The sequence below is a fragment of the Peromyscus leucopus genome, chromosome 12 (assembly GCF_004664715.2).
Source record: "Peromyscus leucopus breed LL Stock chromosome 12, UCI_PerLeu_2.1, whole genome shotgun sequence".
Classification (NCBI taxonomy): Eukaryota; Metazoa; Chordata; class Mammalia; order Rodentia; family Cricetidae; genus Peromyscus; species Peromyscus leucopus.
The window spans coordinates 76059236-76087127 of NC_051073.1; the positions used below are offsets into that span (position 1 = coordinate 76059236).

At 45.6% G+C, this 27892-nt stretch overlaps 1 protein-coding gene across 1 annotated transcript in view; it reads left to right on the top strand.

Annotated features, from left to right (window-relative positions):
• The first annotated feature begins 1129 nt into the window (after positions 1–1129).
• Positions 1130–27892, top strand: part of C12H3orf70 (chromosome 12 C3orf70 homolog) — a 46142-nt gene continuing 19379 nt past the window's right edge. Inside the window, exon 1 of the mRNA XM_028859193.2 lies at positions 1130–1528. Coding sequence (XP_028715026.1) covers positions 1339–1528 — 190 coding nt within the window. The 5' untranslated portion in view covers positions 1130–1338. The remainder of the gene's footprint in view (positions 1529–27892) is intronic.

Here is a 27892-nt window from a genome sequence, read left to right on the forward strand (position 1 = left end):
CCGGTATAAGCACGTTCCAGTCCAGCATTTGTGCTGAGGGGTTCTGACCCTCGGCAATTACAGGCATTTCCCTTGGCCTTGAGAAGCGTTTGGCGAGGAAGCCTAAGGAGGGCGTTCCCTCCTTTCCGTGTTCCAGGCTGGGTCCTGGCACCCACTGCAGGGACAGCTGATTCCCAGCGCGGCTCCCTAGGAAGAAGGATTCCTTTCCTCTTCTCTGGTTCAGCCTGGGATGGAAAACCTATTTGATGCAAGTTGTGGTCAGGAGGGAAGACAGCCGAGCAGACTTGGGGAGGTGGGAGGGGACGCTGCTGCCTGGGCAGCCACACCCATTGGCCAGGCTGGGCCCCACGGCGGTCCCATCTGTGTGCCCACGTCCGTGTCAACTCCACACATACATTCCATGCATAAGCTCTCTACGCCATTCCAGCCCACCACACGGCCACACACACATGTTCAACCTATGCAGCTAATCAGGCTCACACACACACTGTGGCGTTCACACTCACTCCCCCGCTCCCACCCCCAACTCGACCACTCGACCGTACGCACAGGCCACACACATAGACATTACAAGTACTCAGTGAACACCCCACCCCCATCTATCAGGACACAAGCCTAACACAACCTCCCACCCCAGCTGCCCGACGCCCCAACCCAGCACTAGTTCTGGGTGGCTGGCGCTGGGAGGAACCCGCTAGGTCTCGGGTCTCAGGTCTCGGGTCACTGTCGGACCGCGGCGGGGGCGAGTGCGAGCCCCGCAGGACGCCGTGGCACGCCAGGGGAGGGAGTGCCAGGGCCAGGCTGGACAGTGTGCCGAAAGGATGCGGGAGAAGGCAGCTGTGGCCAGAGCCACCCCCCACCCCACCCCACGAGAGGGCGGGCTCGTGCGGGACGTGTGCGTGTCGGGACCCAGCTGACCGTCCTCGCGGCCCGCCCTCCGCTCCGACAGGCGCGTGGGACCGACTCGCGGGGGCCAGGCTCGCCGAGGGGCGCGGCAGCCTAAGTGTGCGCGTGCGCGTGCAGGCGTGGCGGCCCGAGTGGGTGGGGGGGGAGCAGAGAGGAGGGAGCAGAGGGGAGGACGAAAGAGAGAGAAGGGAGGTGGGAGCAGGCAGGAGGGTGGAGAGGAGAAAGAAGGGAGGAGGGAGCAAGGAGGAGGGCGCAGGAAAAGGGACCAGGGCGGCCGGAGGTGGCAGGCCCGGCCCGGTCGCTGCGCCCTCCCGGGGCGGCTCCTCCGCCAGCCGGTCCCCGCCGCGCCTCCTCCAGCCCGCAGCTCGCCCGCGTCCTGCCCGCCCCGCGCCTCTGCTCCCGGGCTCCGGCCCCCGCTCCGCGCCGGGAGAGATGAGTGCCGCCGCGGCGCCCGAGCGCGGCTGGAAGAGCGAGAAAGTGGACGAGGCGCAGGCCCTGGCGCGGAGCTGCGCCGCCCGCAGACCCGACTTCCAGCCGTGCGACGGGCTGTCCATCTGCGCCACGCACAGCCACGGCAAGTGCTTCAAGCTGCACTGGTGCTGTCACCTGGGATGGTGTCACTGTAAGTGGAACCGCGTCGGCCTGCGGTCGCCCGCCTGCGGCCCGGCGCTGCCGGGACGACGGGAGGAAATCCCCGGGGAGCCTGGCTGCAGTCACAAAAGGGGACCTCTCTGGCCCAGGGAAGCCTGGGTCTGGTGTTCTTTGCTTTTTCTTTAATGTACTTGCTTAGAGGTGGCAAAGCCGCCGGAGCGAGTGCCTAGTGGCAGGGACGTTTTCAGGGGTGGGGGTAGGCACGCACATGCCCCTTTCACTTTCTTGCCTTTTTCTAATGCTGTTTAACAGAAAGAGCTCAGAGAAGCCCAGGTGATTCTCATTTATTCAGACCGAGAAAGAAGTATGAAGGATGGCTTCTAAGAAGTTAAACAGTTTGAAGAGCAAACTCCTTAGACACCTAGTTACAGCATTTGAGCCAAGCCAGAACTAGTCTAGGCCAGGCCCTTTCTGTTTATCCTGCAAGTTTTAAATAGATTAAACTTAAGTATCCATTTAATCAGAATTCCACAATTTGATTACTTCGGCATTTAGCTTAATCTGACTGATGAATCATTTCTTTTTAGAAACATTCTACAGTCTGTTTCCACATAATCTTAGATTAGAGGGCTTTAGAGTGTTTAAGACACATTTTCCAAGTGATCTTCAATCAAACTTCTTTTTCCTGTTATTCAGAAGCAAATGGCTCACAAGGAGAGATGTGATATGTAACTAATCTTTATTTGCATTAATTGAGGATATTTGAATATCTTAGTTGAATTATGAAGTAAAGGATAGAAAGTCTTTGCTTTTTCCTTATAGACTCGGCAGACATTGGTTTTGTTGCTGTTTCCTCTGCTGATGAGGCCAAACAGGAAGTTTTTGCTTCTCATCACAACTGTGGCTTCGGAGTAGGAAATTTGGGGCTGAAGGACAGAAGTGGAATATATTCCATGGGAGTCCACCTCCCGCAAGCGTCCTGTTCATACTGAGGGATGTGAAGAAGTTAGCGTGGGCCCAGCCTTTCTTACTTAAGCAACTGCCCTTGCAGGTGGAGTTGACTCCTGGAAAGTCCGCATCTGCTCAAACCGATTTCTCCTCACTGATGAGCCTGGATTCTCGACAGTCTTCCTGATCTACTCTTTCCTCTGTTCTTACATGTACCTTATGAAATCGTGTGTGTGTGTGTGTGTGTGTGTGTGTGTGTGTATGTGTGTATGTGTGTATGTGTGTGTGCACGCGCGTGAGCGCCGTGACTCACATGTGAAGGTCAGAGGACAACTTTGTGGATTTTGGGGAATCCAACTCAGGGTACCAGGCTTATGAGGCCAGTGTCTTCAGCTCACTGAACCATTTTGCTATCTCCCTTCTTACTAAATCTTAAATTCTTCTCAGATCGTGGTGGTCTCCACTCCAGATATGCACGTTTGAATACATAAAGAATTTCTTGTACACGTGCCCATTTTCTCTCTGCATCCCAGGTTTGAACTTCGTGCTTACTGAATGACTTAGTGGGTGGAGATAGCCACCATTTTTCACTGAGGCCATTGCTGTGTCCTGTTTCTGAACCGCCTGCCATTCCCGGCTGTCCTTCCTCTTATAGAAAAGTAGCCCTGTTCCTAGCCATCCTGGTTGTTTTGTTCTGAACACGGGTGCTGATGTTAGGTGGAAAGCACCTGAGTTTTGGTCTGGCCGGTGGGGACCAGGACCGCTGCCTGTCGTCTCTGAGGGGCCACTCTGCCTTTGCCTAGCTTCGTGATGTTAGCCCTTCTCGGATACCTCGTCACGCCAAGCTGCCGCTGCTCCCTCAGACTCAGCTTGTTGTCTGCTCATGCCGCTAAGTGAGCTTTGAAAACGGTGGCAGTTCATCCATGGCTTGCCTCTCTCAAAGCTGTACGTGTGTTTTTGGAGACAAGTTCTGATACCTTAGGAACCCCCCCCACCCCGTTATTTTATTATATGAGAATTAGCCCATTTTCCTAAGTTACTGTGATTTCAGTCTTGGCTCTATGACTGGGTGTGCATAGTTTTTGTGTGTTTACGTGTGTATTATTCCTCCTGTGTTCATGTCATTGTGCCTGTGGTAAACGTCTATGCCTTTACTCTAGTTATCGATAAAGCAGTTGAGAGGGAAGGCCACAGAGTCCTGCAGCCTGCTGATAGACCTGCCCTTGAAGCCGACAGCGGTTTGCTAAGGAGCATTCTTGAGGCTGTTCCATATTACCTGGTTGCCTAAATGCGCTCTCCATCTTGTGTTGTGATGTCCATCTGGGTCAATGGGAGCTGGTCAACTAAATTGCTGTGGTCCCACCAACACAGGGATTTTGCTGCTGCCTCTTGATCTGTGCTTTCTATACGCAATCCTCTTAAAAAAAGGAAATTAGAATGAGCAGATAACTCAGATGGGTTCCACAATGCTTCCTGTTTTCTTTTAAGAGACAAGGGACTGATAAATAATCCAAATTTAGGAAAGGATTTCCATCAGGTATAATGATATTTGTAGTTCTTTATGATTTCTTTTCTGTGTGTAATGTTTATATCTGTACATATGTGTGTGTTTCTGTGAGTGAGTGTGTGTGTAGTGTCAGTATGTGTACATGTGTATGAGTGAGGGTGTGTGGTGTCTCTGTGTGTATAAGTATGTGTGTATAGTGTTTATGTCTGTACACACTTGTGTGTTTGTGTACGAGTGAGGGTGTGTGTGAGGCCCTGGGGTCTGTCCTCCGCCTTCCCCCTTGTTTGGGTCAGAGTGTCTTTGTTGTCTGCAGACTGGCTGGTCTGTGAGCTTCTGGGGACTCTTCTCTGCCCACCTCCTGTCTCAGGTAGGAAGCTCTGGGGTTGCTGACACAGGCTTCCGTGCTTGGCTTTTCTGTGGGGTCTGCGGATTTGAACTTGGGTCTTCTCACTTGCGCGGCAAGCACTTTGCTCGCTGGGCTGTCCCCCCAGACCTTCATCTGTTCTTTTTCGTCTCTGCCAGGCTCCCACTCCTGTTCATGAGCGGCTGTGGTGCCCAGAGCTGCCAGGTGCTCTGTTTCTGTCCCCCCGTCTCTTGGTTGGGTATCAGTTCTTACTACACCTTCACCAAAATAAAATTGTTCTTGAGTAGAAACAGTTAACGTGTTTGGGAACCTTGTTGTCTGTCAGGATTCTTATAATCTGTTCTATGTATCTCACATGTTTTCTTTTCATGAGATGTTATAGAAACGCAATACAGATATGAATACAGCTGCATCCCTCCCTTTAAACAGTGTCTAAGGGTGTGCCTCATGAATTTTTGTAATTCCTTTAAAGTAGCACTCGTATAGATGAGGACACCATTGGTTTGTTCATTGAAGCTGAGAATGCAAAATGAGAGATATCCTACCATACTTGAGAAAGAGAGAAGCAGAACAGTTAAGCAAGTTCAGTATATGTGATGGATGTTATATATATGATGGATGTCAAAACTGTGAAGTTCATAACCGTAGAAAATAGAAAAGGCTGAAAATATGTCCATGTTTATAGAAGACATGTAAAGTATAGACTCATTGGTGCATTCTTGCATAATTAGCGTGTTTGGATAATGACTAGTTTTTGAGGAATAAACTAGGACTTTTGTAAACCTTGTAGACGATGGAAACTACAGACTCTTACTGTGTTAAGAGTGTTACTTACTGTGTTACTTAACCTTTTCCTGGTAAGAACGATGTTGAGTTGAATGAATGAATGAATGAATGAATGAATGAATGAATGAGGGTTTCTAAGAACAGTTTTGAGAGGAGGGGGAAGTCGTGGCTTGGCTTCAGAAGAGAGGTGGGAGAGAGTAAACCATATGAAGATATTAGAAAGTAGACTTTTGTCCTTGAGTAGACATTGGTTTAGAAGGAAGAAGAAATTAGAGATGTAGGTGGGTGAATGTGAGATGTGTTTGAGGTGAAATGTATGGGTGTGAGTAGACTTGGGGTGAGGGGAAGGAATGGGAAGTTTATTAGGATCAGCTTCTAGGCTTCCGTCCTTTACAGCTGGGATAAATGGAGAGCAAGTGATATGGGTGGTCATAAAGTTGGGTTTGGATTTGTCGAGTTTATGTGGTCTTAGTTGCATACAGGGTTGGAGAACTCAGAGGGGAGGTTTGGGCCAGAGATTGTATGAAAGTTTTCTGTTAACTAGAGGTTGTAGTTGGAGCCACGGTGAAGTGTGGTATCTCCAAGAGTAAGAAGACACGGGGCAAAGAATAAAGAAAACCCTTAGGCTCTCTCTTCAGACAAGTGTGGAGAGTCAGTACATGAGGATAAACCCGGAAATGGCTAGAGAAGACAAATCTTCAAATGGAGTGCTGAACAGGCAAAGGGCAGTGAATTCTGGAAGAAGGAACAGGAAGATGTAACCAATACTCATCAGGTTGTTCCTTAGATATTGCCAGTTACACTCCTGATTTTTTTTTTCTGCAGAAGAGGATGAAAGATTTAGCCTTGCAATCATTACTTCAGGAATATACTAAAGTATTAGTCAAAGCAATTTGAGATAGATTCTTCAAGGCAAAAAGCCAACAGAGTCCCAGGAGCTGAGAATTAGGACATGGAAGTGATTGTTCATGTTTGCTCACTGATTACTTTGTGACGGACTAAACTGACTGTGCTGGGGATATTCTCGACAATCAATGCCATTCTGTTCATTTCAAAGTTGGTAAAGAAGACCCAGTGGAGTCAAGAAGCTGCCTCACGAGCATATAGCTAGTTAGGACTAGAGCTCGTATCTGGATCCAGGTATGCCTGATGCTGGAATCTGACCCAGAACCAGAACAGAGAAATTTAGAGTTAATGAGCAGAACCAATAGCTCAAGTCCATTAGAGCCAACGATGGAGAAAGTGTTTTAGAAATGGGCAAGTGTCATTTACAGTAATGAAATCCAGCGGAGTGAGTGAGAGCTGTAAAGAGGTCACTGGATTTGGAGAATAAAACTCAAGTGAAGGCTTATGAAAGAGAAAGTGATTAGGGGATGACAGGTGGGGTTGAGTGGGTGTACATGATGTGATGTAGGTGCCACTAGCAGAACTCAGAGTTGGCTTCCTAAAGTCACATAATAGATGAGCTCGATTTCCTGCAGAATGCATCTCAGAAGATGTCTGTTCCTTTCAGGTTGAAAGCAGTCAGAGTGGGACTTAATGTCACCTAAGATGATATTAGCATATCTAAAGAAAGGCTGTCTCCAGAGAAGATGGAAGAATGGAGACAGAGGCAGGGCTGGAGGGAATTTTCAGGGCAGTTTAGGGCAGACTGTATGCTACCTAAGGGGTGGGAAGCAGCCTGGTCTTCAGGCACAGCAATCTGCAGCATTTGGATATAATCGAATCCCTGTTGGTCAATGTCCTGTACAGAGGTAAAGAGCTGATGAGAGAATTTAGCTGTTAGAACTTCAGAGTAATGGGCCGGGCGGTGGTGGTGCACACCTTTAATCCCAGCACTCGGGAGGCAGAGGCAGGCAGATCTCTGAGTTCGAGGCCAGCCTGGGCTACCAGGTGAGTTCCAGGAAAGGCGCAAAGCTACACAAGAGAAACCCTGTCTCGAAAAACCAAAAAAAAAAAAAAAAAAAAAAAAAAAAAAAAAAAAAAAAAAAAAAAAAAAAAAAAAGAAAAAGAACTTCAGAGCAAATGAACTTTGTTCGTAGGTTAGCACTGTAGTTTTTATTCTAGTGTTCTCTTTCCCCACATCCATACCACTAACACTAGGGAACCTCATACTTTCTGTTTTCCCTGGCAATCCCTGGTTGCTTCTTCTAAAGGATAGCTCTGTCACACCCATAATTGAGGCTACAGGGAATATATTCAACGCGGTGATAGTGAAACGTAGCCGGAGGGGAAGAGCGTAGTTAGGTAGAACAGTCAGCTTCTACCCTTTATTTCTCCATAAGACTGAAGGTCCTGCTTGACCTTGACTGGTGGTTGAAGAGGAAAGCTCAGGTCTTGGGTGGGAGATGTGGACTAATGTTCTGGGTAAGTCTATTGAGAGATGTCAGAGCTGGAGAAGGCTGATAGGTGTCCTCCATTAGACTGGTGCTCAAGAATGTGTCCACCTCACCAACAGCATAAAACAGAATGCTTGTCTACACACGCTGAAGTCTGAGTGTCTGTGTTAACTCACCCGCTGCCAACAGCTCACACTGAGCAGTACTGAGAACAGAAGCGTAAGCATACATGTTTAGTAGGTAGTTTGATACCATGTCCATTTAGGAAAACAACGGAGGTAGGTTCTTTATTGGGGCCTGTGACCTCAGGACCTCTGACCAGGTTTATAATGTATCGCTGTGATAAAATATCCTGGCAAAAGCGTGGCGGTTTTTTTGTTTTGTTTTGTTTTGTTTGTTTGTTTTTTGGCTTTTTGAGACAGGGTTTCTCTGTGTATTTTTGGTGCCTATCCTGGATCTTGCTTTGTAGCCCAGGCTGGCCTCAAACTCACAGAGATCCACCTGCCTCTGCCTCCCGAGTGCTGGGATTAAAGGTGTGCACCACCACCGCCCAGTGGTGTGGCGGTTTGAATGAAATGTCACCCGTAAGTCTCAGGCATTTGAAGACTTCATCCCCAGTTGGTGGCTGTCTGGGGAGGATTCGGGGTGACCTTGCTGGAGGAAAGGCCACTGGAGCCTGGGCTTTGAATTAGCTCTCCCTGCTTCCTGTTTGTGGTTTGAGGTGTGATCTCTGAGCTGTTCCGGCCACCATGCTCTGCTCAACTATCAGAGACTCTAACCCTCTGGAACCATATGCCCAATTAACCACTTTATTTTATAAGTTGCTGTGGTTACAGCAACAGAAAATAACATAAAAAGTACCCGAAGACAGGAAGAATTTATTTTAGCTCACAGTTCAAGGTGTAAGCCCATCCTGGCAGGGAAGTCAGAGAAGCAGGGAACTGGAACAGCGGTTCACATTCCATCTAAAGGAGAAAAGAGCAAGGAATGCATGTTGTGTCCAACTCTCTTTCTCAGTTTTATATAGTCCAGAATCTGCTGTCCAACAATGACCCCACTCACAGTTAAGATGGGTCTTCCTACATCAGTTAACGTAACTAAGATAATCCCCAATGGGCATGCCCAGAGGCCCATCTCCCAGAAGACACTGTATTCTGCCACATTGAAAACTAACCATCACACAGTACCAGGTATGCATTCCCCCTCACGGCCCTCTAATTCAGTCACGATGTGGTTGGTTACGCCATAGCATTCATGCCATTATTGTATGAGTGGGCATGTCCTGCCTGGCAGGCCAGTATTTTAATGCCAGGGTTTCACAGCTGGGTAAGACTGTTGATGACTTTTCTCTGCCAGCAACCTACGTGGCATGGTGAGAGCTATCTAGCATGAATGAAGCTTCCATCTCATTTCCAGTGTGATTTTCTATGTCCTGTAACCAAGATATGTGGTGTCTTCAGCAATATGGCCTTACCATCAAGTTCTTAAGGGCAACCAAGAGCATTGGTAATAACCTGTATTGTTTTAGGGACCTCTTGGGCCTCCATGACCAATCCTCTATAGGAAAGTGTCTTACACCTACAGCTGGTATCCATGGCTTTTGGGAGAAGCATTATCTACCCATGCTGGATATGTCTATTCAAACTTTTTTTCTTTTTGGTTTTGCAAGACAGGGTTTCTCTGTGTAGTTTTGGAGCCTGTTCTGGAACTCGCTCTGTAGACCAGCCTGGCCTCAAACTCACAAAGATCCTCCTGCCTCTGCCTCCCAAGTGCTGGGATCAAAGGCATGCGCCACCACCTCCTGGCTAACTTTTTTTTTTTAAGTTGTAATTTTTGTTTGTGTTTTAGACAGGATATCACTATATAACTGTGGCTGCCCTGGAACTTGCTATGTAGAATAGGCTGGCTTCAAACTCACCACAATTGGTCTTAAATTGTATTTTTAAGTTAGTTTACAAAGTAGGTTCCTAGGTGAGTTTTTCGCATGTCCTTAGTTTTGGCCAGCTCTCTCAACCTCTCCTCTTCCACTACCCCATGTCTGTAGACACTGAACCATCTCCTCTGTCTGTGTCCCTCCCCGGTGCCTTCATAGCACGTGTTCTGCTCCCCTCGCCCCCGAGGCCTCCTCCCCAGCCCCAACAGTGGTCCTTTTCTAACTTCCTGGCCTCTAGTCACTCCAGGGTAAACACACACATCTAAAATTTGAAAGCTAGGATCCGCTAATGAGTGAAAACATGGAGTTTGTCTTTCTGAGCTGGGTTACCTCAGTCAGGGTAATATTTTTCAGTTCCATCCATTTCCCTGCAGATTTCCTAATTTGGTTTTATGTACCACTTACTCATTACCCACTTGTCAGTTGGTGACATCTAGTTTGATTCCATTTCACATCTATTTTGAGCAGAGCAGCAACGAACATGGATGTGAAAGTGTCTCTGTAGTAGGAAGTGAAATCCTTTGGGCACATTCTCAGGAGTGCTTTAGCTGAGTCATATGGTCGGTCTATTTTTAGCCTTTGAGAAACTTCCACACTGATTTCCATAGTGGCTACTCAAGTTTGCATCCCTGCCAACAGTGAATAAGGATTCCCTTTCTCCACACCCTTCCAGCATTTGTTATCATTTTATTTCTTTTTTCAATTTAAAACATTTTTAGAAAATACATACTCTATTTACATAATTTTCACTTCTTCCTTTCCCAACTCCAACTCCTACCATGTCCCTTACTCCATCCTCTATAATTACACACACCAAACCAAACAAACCAACAAAATAGCACCCCGAATCTACTGAGTCCATTTAGTGGTGTTCTCATGGGATGACCAGTTGGGATTGGATAATCCATTTGGTGGTTTGTACCTGAAGAAGATTGCTTCTTCCTCTCTCAGAAGCCATTGCCTGTAGCTCCTCGGCTAGGGGTGAGGCCGTTTGAAATTTCCCGTCTGCATCGACATGTTGACTGGTCTGTTATTGTGCCGGTCTTGTTTAGGAAACCGTATTGTTGAGATTTCATGGGTGCAGACTCCCTGCCATGCCTGCAAGGCACTGCGTCGCCTTTAGGCATCCTGGTCCTGTGGCTCCCATATCCTCTCTGTCCTTTCTTCTGGGATGTTCCCTGAGCCTTAGAGGTAGGGATTGCATTGTAGACGGTTCACAGGACACCCCATTGTCACCTGATCTCTACATTTTGACCAGTTGTATATTTCTGTCGTGGTCTCTGTCCACTGCAAAGACAAGCTTCTCTGATGAGGGGCGAGATCTATAGATATCTGTAGGTGTAGGATAAGTACTTACAATACAACTATACATCATATTGGCTTATGGAAATGACAGTAGTGGTGTCTCCTCTAGGGTCTATAACATCTACAGCAGTGGCCAGTTGAGTAGCTGTACAGTCCTAGATATGAATTACCTGCTGTCGAGCAGGCCTTAAGTCCAGCCAGTCAGCTGTTTGTCACTTCCAAGATAGATGTGCCACTATGACATTATCTTATGGTTTCTATTGCTGTGAAGAGACACCATGACCACAGCCACTCTTATTAAGGAAAACATTTCATTGAGGTGGCAGCTTACAGTTTCAGAGGTTTAGTCCTGTGATGCATGCAGGCATATCTTGATCAGAAGGCAGCTTAGGAAGCAGACTGTCTGACTGGGCATGGCTTGAGTATATATGAGACCTCAGAGCCCGCCTCCACAGTGACACACTTCCTTCAACAAGGCCACACTCACTTCAACAAGGCCACACTTCCTAGTAGTGCCACTCCCTTTGGGGGCCATTTTCTTTCAAACCACCATAGGCACCATTAAGGATATCTTGCCAGTTGGATTATTGTTGTGATTTGTAGGCTTTACAGCTTGGTAGGACTACTGATTACCCATTGGCAGCTTGTATGGGACCTTCTGATGCTATGAGAGTTAGTATTCAAATATGAGGCTTCCAAGTCAGTTCTAGTTTAATACCTCCAAGTCCTGTCAGAAGTTTGTAATATCTTCAGCAATGGGTTTTACCTTCAGGTCCCAGAAGCCAGTCAAGGACAATGGCAATAGCCTATATTGTTTTGGGAGTCTCTTGGACTCACCTGGCCAATAACTTGAAGGGAGCTTTCTGTTGCCTGACACTGGGGTTTTTGATAGATCGTCTACGGCTCTTGTGGGAGCATTATCACCCCTCATGACATAACTGCATTGTATGTATGCATGTACACAAACATTTATATATGAATATTTGAGTGGATTTTCCAAACACCCTTAGTGTTATTTATCTCTCCTTCCTCCACTTCCCTCTGTATTACCTTCCCTTCCTCCTCCTCAGATGGAGTCCTCCCCCATCATCCCCCTTTCCCTCTTCATTGAACCCAAGTCCTTTCATCTCCCTCTGGAGCTCCCTCCACCCCACAGTCCCTTTCTACTTTCCTGACTTCTGTGTCCTTAGTTCAGGTTCTATACTTCAATCTAAAGATTCAGAGCTAGAATCTACAAATAAAAGAGATCACATGGCATTTATTTTTCTGAGTCTGGGTTAACTCAGTACACTATTTTCCATTTACATTAATCCATCTGCAAATTTTATAATTTCATTTCTCTTTGCAGCCGAATAGAATTTCATTGTGTATATGTGTGTGTGTGTGTGTGTGTGTGTGTGTGTATGCCACATTATTATTAGCTACTCATCGCTGTGAACATCTAAGTTGTTTCAATTTCCTAGCTATTACGAATAGAGCAGCAATGATCATGGCTAAGCAAGTGTTGAGTAGGATATTGAGTCTTTGGGTGCATGCCAAGGAGTCATATCACTGGACCATATGCAGGATCTACTTTGAGCTTGGTGAGAACTCGGAGGAGTGATGGCCATAGTGGTTGCACCATAGGGTCAGATGGGCACTCAGAGTACTTTTAGTTTCCATTTCTCCAATTGCTAACGATGCAGGTTGCTTTTTAAGGTAGGGCCATCCGTATGAGTTTGGAGCCAACCATCGGAGACTGGTGGGCTGAAACAGTGGGTACGCAACTGAAAACGGTGGTCCCCTCTTCACAGGATATCAATAGCCAGCAGTTTGGAGGTAAGGGTGGGCCCTCATGAGCCCATCCCCCATACTCAAATGACTGTTGACAGGGCCAGTCTTGTGCAGGCCCCGTGCGGGTAACTGCAGTTGCTGTGAGTTCATGGTTGCGATGGCTGTGCCGTGCCTAGAGAACGGCATTTAACAGCCCTTTCCCCGTCTTCTGACCTCCTGCCTCCTCTTCTCCAGTGTGCCCTGAGCTTTGGAGAGGGTGGTTGTTGCACAGGACTCTCTTCCAAGCCAGAGTTCCTCCATCTTCGGGATTCTGCTGTGCCCATATGCAAACGATCATCACAGCTGGCCTCGTTGACTACTGACCTTCCCTCATAGAAAGGGGAATGGGGAGTCAGGAGGCTCTTCCAGCCATTCCAGGGTTTCAGGTTTTGTGTTAAAAATCTTTGATCCACTTCAAGTTTATGTTTCTGTGGGAGATCTAGTGTCATTTTTCTGTATGTAGGTACACAGTTTCCCAGCATCGTTTATTGAAGCTGTGTCTCTTCTCCAGTGTAGACTTTTGGTGTCTTTGTCAAAAATGAAATGGACTAATATCTGAGCCCTTCGTTTATTCTGTTGACTCCTGTGTCTGTTTTGTGTCAGCGCCCTGTTTGCGTTGTTAGGACTCAGTGGTGTAATCTCAAATTGCGTATGTTCTGCTCGCAATTGCTCTGGCTACCTGGGGTCTTTTGTGCCTCCTTAGGAATTTTAAGATTTTTTTTTCTATCTCTGAAGAACATCACTGGAACTTTTTTCCTTTTATTGAAAATAGATTTTTTTTTTAAATACAATATATTCTGGTTAAGGCTCCCCTCTCTCTCCCCTCCCAGCCCCTTCCCGTCTCTCCTCCCATCCATATCTGCTCCCCCTTTCTGTCTCATTAGAAAACAAACCAGCATCTAAGGGACAATAATAAAGTAAAATATAGTGAGATAAAACAAAAACAAACAATCAGAATAGAACAAAACAAGCAAACAGAGGGAAAAGAGCCCAAGACAAGACACAAGATGTAAACACAGAGACCTGCTCACACACTCAGGAATCCCATAAAACACAAACTGGAAGTCATGATACATATGCAAAACCTGTAGGTTAAGATAATAGTAATTAATAATAATAAATAAAGGTAGAAAAAAGCCCTAATATGACATTATGAGACAAGGAACCCCCAAAGATGCCATTGGGTTTGTTTTCTGCAGGCGTCTACTGCTGGATATGCGGCCTACCCTAAAGAGTGGTGTGTTTCCCCAGTGAGACTGCTGGGAGAAAACTAATTTTTCATTTGCAAGTGGCTATCAGTTGAAGATAGACAGTTTCTGGGTTAGGGATCAGATCTGTGTCCACTGCTCCTTTCAGTTCCAGGACCCCGTCTGGTGCAGACCCGTGCAGGCCCTGTGCATGCGGCCTCAGTCTCTGTGAGTTCATGTGTGTGTTGGTCCTGATGTGTTCAGAAGGCCTCATTTCCTTGGTGTCCTCCAACCCCTCTGGCTCTTAAAGCCTTTCCTTCTACCTTCTCTTCCACAGAGTTCTTTGAGTCCTGAGGGGAGGAATTTGATGGAGACATTCCATTTAGGGCTGAGTGTTCCAAGGTCTCTCACTGTATAATGTCTGGCTGTGGGTCTCTGTATTTGTTTCCATCTACTGCAGGAGGAAGCTTCTCTGATGGTGGCTGAGCATGCACTGATCAATCGATCATGTTTGTCTTTCTGGGTCTGGGTTACCTCACTCAGGGTCTTTTTTTTTTTTTTTTTTTTTTTTTAGTTCTATCCATTGCTTGTTAATTTCATTAAAAACAAACCAAACCAAAACAGTAACAAAAAAACCACTGGAGTAATAGAGTCCATTGCAGAAATGTCCCACATTTTCTTTATTCATTCATCTGTTAGCGGACATCTAGGTTGTTTCCAATTTCTAGATATTATGAGTAGAGGAGCAAAGAACATGGTTGAGCAAGTGTCTCTACAGTACAATGAAGCACCCTTTACGTGTAACTGCCTGAGCGTGGTGTGGCTGGATCTTGAGGTAGATCAGTTCCATCTTCTTGAGGAAACTCCCATACTGGTGTCCATGGTGGCTGTCCCAGTTTACACCCCACCAGCCGTGGATGAGTGTTCTCCGTACTCCACACTGAGCTGTCACTATTGTTATGGATCTTGGCCATTTTGACAGGTATAAAGTGAAATCTCAAAGTAGTTTGATTTGCATTTCCCTGACGACTAGGGATGTTGAACATTTCTTTAAATGCTTCTCGCCATTTGAGTTTCCTCTTTTTAAGAATTATCTGTTTAGATCTGTACCCCAACTTAATTGGGTTATTTGTCTTTTTGATATCCAGATTTTTGAGTTCTTTATATATTTTGGATATTAGACATGTTCTTGGTGAAAATCTTTTCCGATTGTTTAGGCTTCCACTTTGTCCAAATGATGATGTCCCATGCCATGCAGAAGCTTTTCAGTTTCATGAGATTCTGTTTATTAATTGATATTAATGTCTGTGCCAATGATGTTCTGTTCAGAAAGTCTTTTCCTGCGCCAGTGAGTTCAAGGCTATTTCCCTCCTTTCTCTTCTATCAGGTTCAGTGTATCTGTTTTTTGTTTTGTTTTGTTTTGTGTTGTTTGGAGTCACGGTTTCTCTGTGTAATTTCGGTGCCTGTCCTCGATCTCCCTCTGTAGACCAGGCTGGCCTTGGACTCACAGAGATCCAACTGGCTCTGCCTCCCGAGTGCTGGGATTAAAGGCGTGCGCCACCACTGCCCTGCATATCTGGTTTTATTTTGAGCCCTTTGATCCATTTGGAGTTGAGTTTTGTGCAGGGTGGTAAGTATGGATCTTTTTTTGCATTTTTCTACATGCATCCATCCTGTTTGACCAGCACCATTTATAGAAGATGCTATCTTTTTCCAGTGTGTATTTCTGGCCTCTTTATAAAAAAAAAAAAAAAAAAAAAAAAAACCCAGGTGTCCATTGGCGTATGGATTTATATTGGCTCTTCAATTGTATTCCCTTGATCAGTGTGTCTGTTTCTAGGCCAGTATCATCCTGTTTTCTTTACTATATCTCTGAAGTACAATTTGAGATCAGGGATGGTGATACCTTCAGCTGTTGTTTTATCACTCAGGATTGATCAAATTTTGGAATTACCTTTTTAAACTATTTTTCTTTTTTTTTAGGATTTATTTATTTTATGGATGAGTACTCTAGCTGCATGTATGCCTTTATACCAGAAGAGGGCATCAGATTCCACTGTAGATGGTTGTGAGCCAGCATATGGGTCCTGGGAATTGAACTCAGGACCTCTAGAAGAGCAGCTAGCACTCTTAACCACTAAGCCATCTCTCCCGCTTCCCTTTTTCAGCTTTCTTTGGGTGGTCGTCATATGGGGTCATGAGAAATAATACAGAGAGGCCTGATGTTCATTGGCCCACAAATTGACATCGATGCCATCAAGGCAAAGAACATTTCCAGTATGGCTCATCATACCTTTGTGAAGTGTTTTTGTTACCAACTTCACTTAGTAATAGAAAAATATCATTTGAATAACAAAGAATCCTTGATGCCTTTTCTTAGTACAGCTGTGTTTTAGAATTAATGTCTGTTTCATACTGACTGTAAAATTATAGCTATACCTATAATGCTTATCTTCATATTTTTTAAAGCTGTGACTGGTAGAGTTAGTTTCTGTGTTTAACTTGGAGTTCACCTTAACAGATTCATATATGAGCCTCCACAAAAGGTTCTGTTTTCAGTTCTGCCTGGATAAGAGTGTAAAAGTGATTGTTTCTTTGCTATTGTCATTTAATATATTGTGTTGCCCTCAAAATGTAATCTAAGAGTCCAGTTATACACTGAAAAACTTTCTGTTAACGATAGGTGGAGACACAAATTCAGAAGTTGTGATCCATGCTAGACACACAGTGGGTGTGTGTCAAGTAACTGACCTCGGGCAGTATTGTCTGTAATTACTTAATTAAATAGTGCACATTCAGATCCATTTCCGCTTTTGTGTCTTGCTTTTCAGCAACCATATTAAGGACAGTCATAAAACAGGTTTGGAGCTTTGCCGTATTTACAGTACAGTTACACTGATAGTGTGTTTTATACCTCACAGTCACGTGTGATAGAAATATACCCACTAGTGTCTCTGGATGTTGGAAAAGAAAGAGGTCCCAGTAGGCTACACGGGGAGGTTCAACAGTCAGTGTGGCCTGCTCTGGACTCCCTCACCACTTCAGTGAGGATCTCTGTATCTGCTTTACATAAAAAGGAAAGTTAAGGAAATCATAAACATTACTGTTTGTGTTGACTCAGTGTCCTTCAGGGGAAATCAGGTTCATTCATTTTCAGAAAAGAAGATGGAGAGCTCACACTCGCTGATTATAGTGTTTGATTTTAAAATAAAAGGAGCAAAAATCTCTCTGGGACCTGTGTGTGTGTGTGTGTGTGTGTGTGTGTGTGTGTGTGTGTGTGTGTGTGTTTGTGTGTGTGCATATGCATATGTGAGTTAGTGTTCACATGTGGGTTGTCAGTGAGACAGATTAAGAGAGACTTGACTTTCTTGAAAGGCATTCAGCCGGTGTGTGTGTGTGTGTGTGTGTGTGTGTGTGTGTGTGTGTGTGTGTGTAGCACTGATGCAATGTGAATGCATCGTAGGGGCAGGACACTAGAGCTGAGAACTTAAAGAGGCTGCAGTGGGTATGAGCTAACCGGGTACAGTGGGTATGAGCTAACCGGGTACAGTGGGTATGAGCTAACTGGGTGCAGTGGGTGTGAGCTAACCGGGTGCAGCTGGGTATGAGCTAACCGGGTGCAGTGGGTGTGAGCTAACCGGGTGCAGTGGGTATGAGCTAACCAAGTGCAGCTGGGTATGAGCTAACCGGGTGCAGTGGGTGTGAGCTAACCAGGTGCAGCTGGGTATGAGCTAACCAGGTGCAGCTGGGTATGAGCTAACTAGGTGCAGCTGGGTATGAGTTAACCAAGTGCAGCTGGGTATGAGCTAACCGGGTGCAGTGGGTGTGAGCTAACCGGGTGCAGTGGGTGTGAGCTAACCGGGTGCAGTGGGTGTGAGCTAACCGGGTGCAGTGGGTGTGAGCTAACCGGGTGCAGTGAGTGTGAGCTAACCGGGTGCAGATGGGTGTGAGCTAACCGGGTGCAGTGGGTGTGAGCTAACCGGGTGCAGTGGGTGTGAGCTAACCAGGTGCAGTGGGTGTGAGCTAACCGGGTACAGGGGGTGTGAGCTAACTGGGTGCAGTGGGTGTGAGCTAACCGGGTACAGGTGGGTATGAGCTAACCAGGTGCAGCTGGGTATGAACTAACCAGATACAGGTGGATATGCACTAACTAGGGGGAGGTGGGTAACCAGGTGAGAAGGCCAGGGCTCTGGGAAGATAATGACACCTTTTAACATATTTTTGCATCTGATGTAGCTAATAGTAACAGACTCAATTGTAAGTCATAATGGCTTTTTACCAGAAGTGCCACCTATTCCAGAAAGGAGAGCACCCAGACCCCCATACTCAAGGAACAAAATCTGAGGTAACCAGGAAAGACTGTAGTTACCTCTTGGTTGCTGTGATAGAGTTGGTTCGCTGCTGAGGTAAGCTACAATCTGGTCCTGCAAACATGAGAACAAAGAGAGCATGTTTCTATTAACTTGGAGCAGACCCTGCCAAGGGCTAGGACCAGGGACTCTGGCAAGATCAGCACCACCCGAAGTGTTTTTCTGGGCTAACAGCCAGCAAGGTGTGTCAGAGGTGGGCAAAAGGGTTTCCTAGAACCCAGGCTAGGGGCAGCCAGGGAATGTTGAAAGGACAGACACACAGATACTGTACAGTGAAGTTGGGATTGGATAGGGTTCCACTACCCCTATGGCTACTGCCAAGATTTAGAACCTCAGAGAGTTTATTATGTATAGCACAGAGGGAGGGGCTACTCTGGGTAGGAGGTCTCTTTAGGAATGCAGTCTGGGAGGAGGAAACACAGTTGCTAGTCTTTGTACACCCTAATCAGTCATTTATAAATACTCATACTGGCACTCCCGGGGAAGACTTTGCCGTTCCTTTTGAGCCTGGTCCATATGGGTAACAGCTTTGCCATGGGTCACTTAGTCCGCAACATGGCCACCCACGGGTCAAAATACATGTCCACTCAGGACTTCACTCATTCAGGGCTTCCTCCACGCCTACAGGTTTCAAGGCATGTCAGCTCGCCTAATTAAATGGACAGAACACATCATCTCCCTGGTTCAGTTAGGTTAACATGCATAGAGCATATGGGTCCTTCATTGGCTTAATTTATACAGTGCTCGGAGCATTAACCAGTCTCATTAGAAATGGCCTCAGACTTTGTCCAGTTCTTTTCTTAAATGCTGTTTGAAATCCTGCACAGCCAGCTTAACACGTTTTCCCCCCTCTCTTGGAGTCCCCTCTGGAGCTTTGCTTAACTCTCTGGAGCTCTGCTTTCGGCCATAAATCTTTCGTTTTTCTTCTTTCTATAAGAATAGAACTCGAAAACTCGCCCTTTACTCTTGTAATTCATGAGACAAGGCCCCAGGACCGCTAGCTCTTCGGTTATACACACCAAAGGACACTTCCTTTTCCCATTTCAATACCGGACAGAATTTACCTCGGAATATGTTAATTTATGTTAATCTTAGTTTCAAGCACTTTTTGATGTTTTTTTTTTTATTTCTTTTAAAATGACAGAAGCTGTCAAGGTTGGTCAAACTGACTGGCTCAGCTGTGAGACTGACAGCTGTCAGATGTGGCCCAGGCACAGCCAAAGAGGCATCTGCCCCAGGGCAGGTAGGGACCAAGGCTGCATTACAGCATTACTGTCATCTTCTCAGTCCTGCATCTGGCCAGGCTGTGAGCACATTTCTACCTGAAGTCTCATCTGTCTTAGAGTTTCTGTTGTGAAGAGACACCATGGCCGAGGCAACTCTTATAGAGGAAAACATTTAATTGAGGTGGCTCACTTACAGTTGGAGGTTCAGTTCATTATCATCATGGTAGGACATGGCCGTGTGCAGGCAGACATGGTCCTGGAGAGGTAGCTGAGAGTTCTACATCTTACAGGCAACAGGAAGTGTTCTGAGACACTGTGCGGTATCTTGAGCATATATGAGACCTTAAAGCCCGCCTACACAGTGACACACTTCCTCCAACAAAACCACACCTACTCCACAAGGCCACACCTCCTAATAGTGCCACTCTATTTGGGGGCCATTTTCTTTCAAACCACTACATCATCAGTCAGTTTGCTTTAAATGCTCATCAACTTCGCAGTAAAACTGGGTTTCATATGTAAACACCCTGACATGACTTTACTCTATAGTTATGGGAAGCCCAAGGAGACTTCATTGAAGCCACAGAGACCTTGTCAGCTGTCATGGCTGCTACATCTGTGCCAGAGGCCACCATATTAACAACTACCTTAAGAGTTTTGGCTTCAGCCTTTATCATTGTAGATATTCTACTATGGCTCTGGAAAATGCACTTGGCCTTGACAACCTTTGATGATCCTACCCTTTCCATATGTCTCCACTTACTGCAGAAGTCTCACTACAGCCCAGGAAGAGCACCTCCCCACCTATGACCCCCAGGACAGGCAGATAGGAGGCTGTGCACATGCATGCCTGCCTAAGCAGCCTCCTCTGATTATCCTCAGGTCAATCCAGAGACCTACACACTGCCCCCATGCTGCAGTGTAGCTTCAGTAAAGCCTCCTGCAGGTGGACGATGCATGCCTGCGGTCTTTTAGGTAGAGTGAACCGAGATGGTTGTGTGACCGAGCACAGCTGGAGGTAGGGGAGTTTGGAGATGTCCTGTGAGTGGCTGTGGGCAGAGACTGTTGAAAGGGGAAGGGAGGGAGAAGAGCTGCAGAGACCTGAGACTGAGGAGGGCAAGGATTCCGGAAGAGCTACAGGCTCCAGCTGCGGGAAGAGGTCCATGGGAAGACCTGCGAGAGTTCCCGGCTCCTCCTGCTGAAGGGCCTGTTGGGATGGCTGCAGCTTAGCTGCTGGCGCTCTGCGTGTCTGGTAACACCAGGAGCTGAGGGCTGTTGGCACTCAGGGGCTTGGAGCGGTTACTGCTAAGAACTGAAGGCCATTGCCATTCCGTGCACGGAGCTACCGGCACCGAAGGAGCTGCACTTTGCATATTCATGATTTCTGTCCAAAGCTAGTAGAAGACCTTCATCCAGTCAGTGACACTGAGGGTCAAATTCAGGGTCTCATGTTTGCTAGGAAAATGCTCCACCACCGAGTTAACCCTTCAGCCTTCTAGTTTATTAATGTGCCACCTGGTAGTAATATGTGGTACAATTTGAGAATTAGAAATAATGTAATGCCTTGTAGTATTGCCAGCTATCTTGATCATAATTGTCTTATAGTCTTGATAAACCAGACTCCTAGCAGTTACTAATGACTTAATAGGAATGCAGTGTCCAGAGCCTGTGGTTTGAGGGTTCTGGAACATGAGTCTGAATTACTCCGTTCACCAGGACTAGACAGTAAGAATAAAGGAGTTCCGGGAAGCTTGTTAGACCTGTAAAGGTAAAGCTGTCCAGCAGCTCAGCCACCCTCCCATAGTGTTGCTGTGGCCACTTTCGTTCCAGGACAGGGCCTTGATATATAGCCCAGGCTTGCCTTGAACCTTGAACTCACTGTGTACTCTAGGCTAGCCTCAAACTTGTGGCAGTCCTTCCTTCTGCTTCCGTCTCCGGCATGTTGGGATCACAGGTATGCACCGCCGTGCCTAACCAGCCAGCCCGTACTTTCTGTTGGCTGTTCTGCCCTGTAAGTATGTGAAGTTTTGGACAGCAGCCTGTGATCTCAGCCTCTGACATTAGGCCTCGTCTTACCCATGGGATAGAGCAGAAGTGTACGGAGAAGATTGTGTGAGCAAAATCACCCAAATCACACAAATCTAAGCATTGTTTTCTCCTTTGCTCACCAAGGAGCTGAGGCAGCAGTTGTGGGAGGGAGGCAGTGCTTCTCTGGCTGGTGCTTTGGGGGTGCTCCTGAGATTACGGACACCATGTGTCAGAAGGGACTGGGAGATCGAGGCAGCAACTCTAGTCTCCATTACAGGTTCGACTCCTGTTTTCGCAGGAGTTCTAAGGCACTCTGTGTTCTAAGCCACGGCTGATGTTAGGTGTCATTTGGAGGGAGCTCATTCACTCCTGTTTCCTAACACATAGCAGATTATGTGTTCATGATTTCTGCTTATTTTTAAGATATTGAAAACGAGGGTGTGGCTCTGTTGCTAGAATGCCTGCGTAGCATGCAAGGGTTCAAATCAAATGCACATTTATAATCCCAGCACTCGGGAAAAGAAGGGAGGGGATCAGGAGTTCAAAGTCATCCTCGGCTACATCATGAGTTCTAGGCAATGTGGGCTCCATGAGACTCTGCCTCAAATTTACTGGGCATAAAATCTTATTGACAATTGTTTTTGTTTATTTAAGGAATTCTTAGGGTAGGAATAGATAAATTATCAGATCATTTGTGGACTTAAACTCCCTTCATGTTGAATAAATTGATGTGATTTCTTCTTGAACTTTTTTGATTTTTGACATAAAACTAGGCAGAACATATATATATATACGTTAAAATGTTGTGATTTATTTATAATGTAATGAAATTGAAAATGTGTCCCTGGTTAGTTCTAGAAACAGTTTTATATTCTGCCTGTGTGGGTGCATATGGAACATGTAGAAGCTGGGGGTTGATGTGAAATACCTCCTCAGGTGCTCTCTCTTTATTTACTTTATTTTTAAATTAAAGCTTCCTTATCATTGTCTGTGTGTGTGTGTGTGTGTGTGTGTGTGTGTGTGTGTGTGTGTGTGCATTTGCTCTCACGTGCATGTATGTGGGTACACAGGCTGTGACATGCATATGGAGACAGATGATGGTTTTGTGGGACTGGCTCTTTTCTTTCACTTGTACCTAGGTCCTATGACCTAAACTCACGTCATCAGGCTTACCCAGCAGCTGCCTTTACCCATGGAACTCTCTTGCCGGCCTGTTCTATCTTGTTTTTTGACACAAGGTCTCTGCCTTCCTGTCTCTGAGTTTACAGATGTATGCTGAAGCATCCCGCTTTATTATTTTTTTAAAAACAACAACAACAAAATGTGGGTTCTAGAAAGTTGAACTTATCATGTCTACATAGCAATAGATTTACTGGCTGTGCCGCGTCCCTAGTTCCCCAATGATACATTCTTACCCATAGCTTACAGATACAGAGGTGTAACATCTGCTGTCACCACCTAGAATCTCTCAACTTTTGGCTGCTGGTTGGATCATAAGTGTCCGTCAAAGGCTCATGGGTTAAAGTCTTAGTGTGACCAGGCGGTGGTGTAACCTTTAACAAGGATAGGGAAGGAAAAAGTCTTTGAGTCATTGCAAGTGTTCCTGGCCAGGTATTAGGAGTCCTGTGATGCCTCATCTTGATTATCAACTTGATGGGATTCGGAATCACTATGGAAACAAATCTCTAGGCAGATCTGTGAGCGATTATCTGGATTGATTTAATTGAAGTGGGGAGATCATTCTAAGTGTGGTACCATTACATGGGTTAAGGTCAGGTATCTTATTGCAGCAATGAGAAAGTAATTAATGCAGAAAAACTGGTACTGAGAAGCAGGGTCGTTTGCTAGGATAAACCTGACCATGTGGTTTTTAGGACTTCAGAATTTGATTGCATGAGGCATGTAGTTGAATTTGGAACTTTGGGCTGGACAAGTCCTAGTGTGCTATATGCAGAGCTTAATGGGCCATTGTGATGGGAGTTTGGAAGACCAGAATGCCAAGAGAAATGCAGAAAGTGGAGGTCAAGATCATGAGGCTTCAGAGAACACAGACTCCTACAGGGAACTAGACTAAGGCCATTCCTCTTATATCCTGGCAGAGAATCTGGCCACATCCTGCCTGGATCTGGAGAACTTCAGTGAGGTTAAATTTGAAGGTAATGTACTAATATACTTGGAGGAGGAGTTTTCAATCCAGGATAGCATTCCGGTTGTCATGGTTACTGCTTACTGCTCTCATCCAGGGCTACAGTGAGAGCAAAAAGTGGAGCAGGTCTTGGTTGCCAAGATACCACACACTGTGGTCATAGGACATGGAGAAAGCAAGATGGTACTGCCCAGGAAGCTTGCTCGCTCCTGGCCAGCTTTCATGGTATCAGAAGGTGCCGTGCGGACTGCTGGGGTAGAGAAGTAGTGGACAGTGTCACGCAGCTGTGCGCCCCGTGGGCTACAGTAATAACTGGCATGGCACGGTGTGTCCACGGGTGACGTTGTGTCATGAGAGTTATGGAAGCAGCCAGCCCCTCTATGATGGGTGTTAGGATCCGTGCCATAGAAGGAAACAAGTACTGGGTGCTGTACATGTGGCCGAGAACACACGACTCTCTGTGTTCTTTCCAAAGCTGTTCAAACTGAAGTTCTACCGCCTTCCGTGTGCATGTTAGAATCATATTCTGGGGCTGGGTTTTGCTTTTGTTTGTGTTGAGTTTGTAGGAAGTTCTGGGGAGATCTGACTTTCCTTTTTAAGCACCTCGAAGCTCTGTTGTTCGGTTTCACATGCATAGAGGATGGCTTATCTCCTGGTCATTTGGCCTTCATAACAATGTGACTTTTTTTTTTTTTAAATTCTTGGGTAATATTCTTTGCTCTAAAACTAGTTTTACACTAATTTGGTAACTCCATCATTCTTTTAGATAACATCTATGGTACATTTTGTTTATAGCCTTACCTCTCAGTAGGTGGTGTCTTCGTGTTTGAGGTAGGCTTCTTGGAGAGAGTTACTATTGGGTCTTGCCTTTATAGACATTCTGACGTCACGACTGAAGATTGTGATTATAACTAAGGAAATAAGCATGATTCTGCTACAAATAAGGAAGCCTGTTCTGGATAGGATGGCCAGGCAAGGTGTCTGTGAAGAGATCATACTGTAGCTGGGAAGGGGCTTGCAGGACGAGAAGGAGTTAGAAGTGTATCACATGGGAGGCCGGAAGGAGAGTGAGGCTGCCTCCAGGGTAAGAGAATGTTTGAGGCGAAAACACCAACAAAAACAGTGGTCCCTAAAAGGCAGGATTTCATGTGTTCTGCAAACTGAATTAAGGCTAATCTGATGGGGGAGCAGAACAGATGAGGGACGTCAGGAGACTTGTGAAATTGCAGGAGGAAAGCCAGGACATGTAGGACATTCAGAGGACATTGCTGCATGCTCAAGTCATGAGAGGACAGGTTGTTGGGATATTTTATCCTAGCAATCAGAACAGATATCAAAAAAACTCTGCAAAAAAATGTTTTGTAAATATAATATACTTTTTGTTGTTAGAAAAACAAAAAATAAAACCCAAGTGACCTAGCTATCGTTTCCTCTTCAAATCTGTCTGAAAGAATGTGCTGTTTTTACTTTAGCCCCACTGAAGTCCTTCTTGGTCCCTCACCTCCATTCCTCTTCCCCTTTCAGTTTTTGTTTTATTCCATGTAAAGTTATAAGGTAGGAAAAGGGCGCTCTCTTGATTATATAACTGAGAAACTCCTATACTCAAGGGGTGTGACTGTTGACACCTCATTAGCAGGGTCATCATCTCAGGGCACTGACATCATAAAAAGAGTAAGGGGTGAGAAGGCCACTGTGTATTAACAAAGGGAACTATTCATCAAGAAGGTGTAACTATTGTAAGACTGGGTATGGTGGTACACGCCTTTAATCCCAGGCAAGTGTATCTCTGTGAGTTCAAGGCCAGCCTGGTCTACACAGCAAGTTCCAGGACAGCCGGAGCTACATAATAGAGAGACCCTGTCTCAAAGAGAGAGAGAGAGAGAGAGAGAGAGAGAGAGAGAGAGAGAGAGAGAGAGAGAGAGGAGGAGCAGGAGGAGGAAGAAATTATTGTAAATATGTGTGCACTGGATGCTGAGGCTGCTAAACTTTTAAGGTAAACATTAAAGGCATGGCATGTGTCACACCGGTCCTGATGACATTGGTGGGAGACTTCAGTACTCTGCTGTCATCTTTAGACAGGTATTTCAAACTAAAACTCAGAGCTAAACCATCACATAGATCAATTGATTTTAACAGATACCTGCAAAATATTCCATCTAAAAGGTACAGAATACACATTCTTCTCAGTGGCCTGCAGACTCTCCTCTAAGATTGATCATATTATAGGCCACAGTGCAAGCCTTAATAGATACAAAGTAACTGAAATAATTCCTTATATCATCAAATTATAGTGGACTAAAACTAGTAATAACAGTAAGGAATCAAAGAAATGGCATGGATACTTAGATACAGAATACTGTACTCTTGAATGAACAATGTCCCAGAGTCAAAAGAAAATGAAAGAACTCACCAGAGCCTCTGGGCTTAGCTAAACAGTTCTCAGAGAGGGTGGATAGTTCTAACTGTGCATTAAACATCTCAGGAAGTCACCTCAGGATGCACCTCAACCAGAAGCCAGGCCAAATGCAGCAGGGGGAAGAAGTAATGAAGACTAGTAGAAATGAGTGAAATAGAAACTAAGAGTGTAATACAGCTAACCAAGAGTTTGTTATTTGGCAAGATAAAGTTACCCCAACTACCTTAAAGAAAGAGGGGGCCCATCTTACTTTCCTATTGCTGTGAAGAGACACCATGACAAGGCAATGTATACAAGAAAATATTTACTGGGGCTCACAGTTCCAGGGGCTTAGAGTCAGTCCATGACTGCCATGGCAGGGAGTATATCAACAGGCTGGCAGGCATGGTGCTGGGCAGTAGCTGAGAGTTCATGTCTGATCCACAAGCATGAGCTAGGGTGGGTGGCGGTGCCAGCCGGGAATGATGTGGGCTTTTGGAACCTCAAAGCCTGCCTGCAGTGACACACCTTCTCCAACAAGGCCACACCTCCTAATCCTTTCCAAACAGTTCCACTATGTGAGGCCCGAGCATTCAAACAAGAATCTATGGAGGCCATTTTCATTCAAAGAAGCACAGGACCTGAGTAAGAATAGCAGAGATAATTAAAGGAGCTGATGCGACAGACTGCAGTGAAGTACAAGGGGACACTCGGAAACCTAATTCAAAAAGGCTAGAAAATAGAAGAATGAATCAATTCCTAACATGTATAACCTTCTAAAATTAAGTCGAGATTATAAACAATGTAAATTACACCCATAACTAGCAATGAGATTGAAGCAGTATTTAAAAAAAAAACCTCCCAAAGCAGGGCCTGTCCCTGGCACTTTGGCAGGCTTTTGGGAACCTGTTTCTCATACTGGGTTGCCCCTTAATACGAGGGGAGGAGCTTAGTCCTACTTCAACTTGATAGGCCATGCTTTGTGGCCACCCATGGGAGGCCTGCCCTGTCTGAACAGAAATGAGAAGTGGATGGGGGGGGGTGTCACAGAGGGGAGGTGGGCGGGAGGGAATGGGAGGAGAGGAGGAGGGAGGGGAAATTTCCATTGGGATATAAAAAAAAAATAAATTTAGTTAGTTTAAAAAAAAAATCTCCCAAACAAAGAAAAGCCCAGAACCAGGAGGCTTTACTGTTGAATGCTGTCAAACTTTTGAGGAAAAGTTAACACCACTACTTTTTCAAACAGTTCAAAAAAGGAGAAGGCACTACCAGGCTCATTCTGAGAAGCCAGTATTGACTTGATACCAAACTTGGGTAAAGATAAATGGGTGCGCGCGCGCGCATGTATGTGTATGTGTGTGTGTGTATGTGTGTGTGTGTGTGTCCCCTAATTTCCCTGGTGAACAGAGATGCAAAAATTCTCAAAAACAAAACAAAACAAAAACCAAATTCAAGCACACGTTAAGAGGTACAAATGTCATGGTCAAATTTATTTCATCCCAGGTATGCAAGGTGGTTCAACATACACAGATTTATAAATGTAATATAACATGTGAGGACAGAAATTGCATGGTCATCTCCATAGACACAGGAAAGGCATTTGACGAAGTTCAGCATGCTTCATAATAAAATGCTAAAGAACACGAGACGAGAAGGAAACTATCTCAGCACAGAAGGCTGTGGAGGGCATTGCTGCAGGCAGCATACTGAGTGTGTGTGAGCGAGACTGAGGGCATTTCCTCTGAGCGCTGGGAAACAGGAAGGAAGGGCGTCTACGCTCCACTGTTGTCAGTGTCGTGTTTGAAGACTTAGCGTTAGCAATAACACAAGATTAAGAAATAACAGGGATACAGATAGGAAAGATCCGTGCAAAAAAGACCCCAAAGCCTCACTAGAAGACTCTGAGATCTGATGAACATTTCCAGCCAAGTAGCAAAATACACCATCAGGATGTAAAAATTAGTAACTTCTGGATGTATCAGTAATAAACTTGCCAAGAAAGAAATCTGGAAAAAACATCCTTTTGATTGTAAGCTTTAAAAAACTATC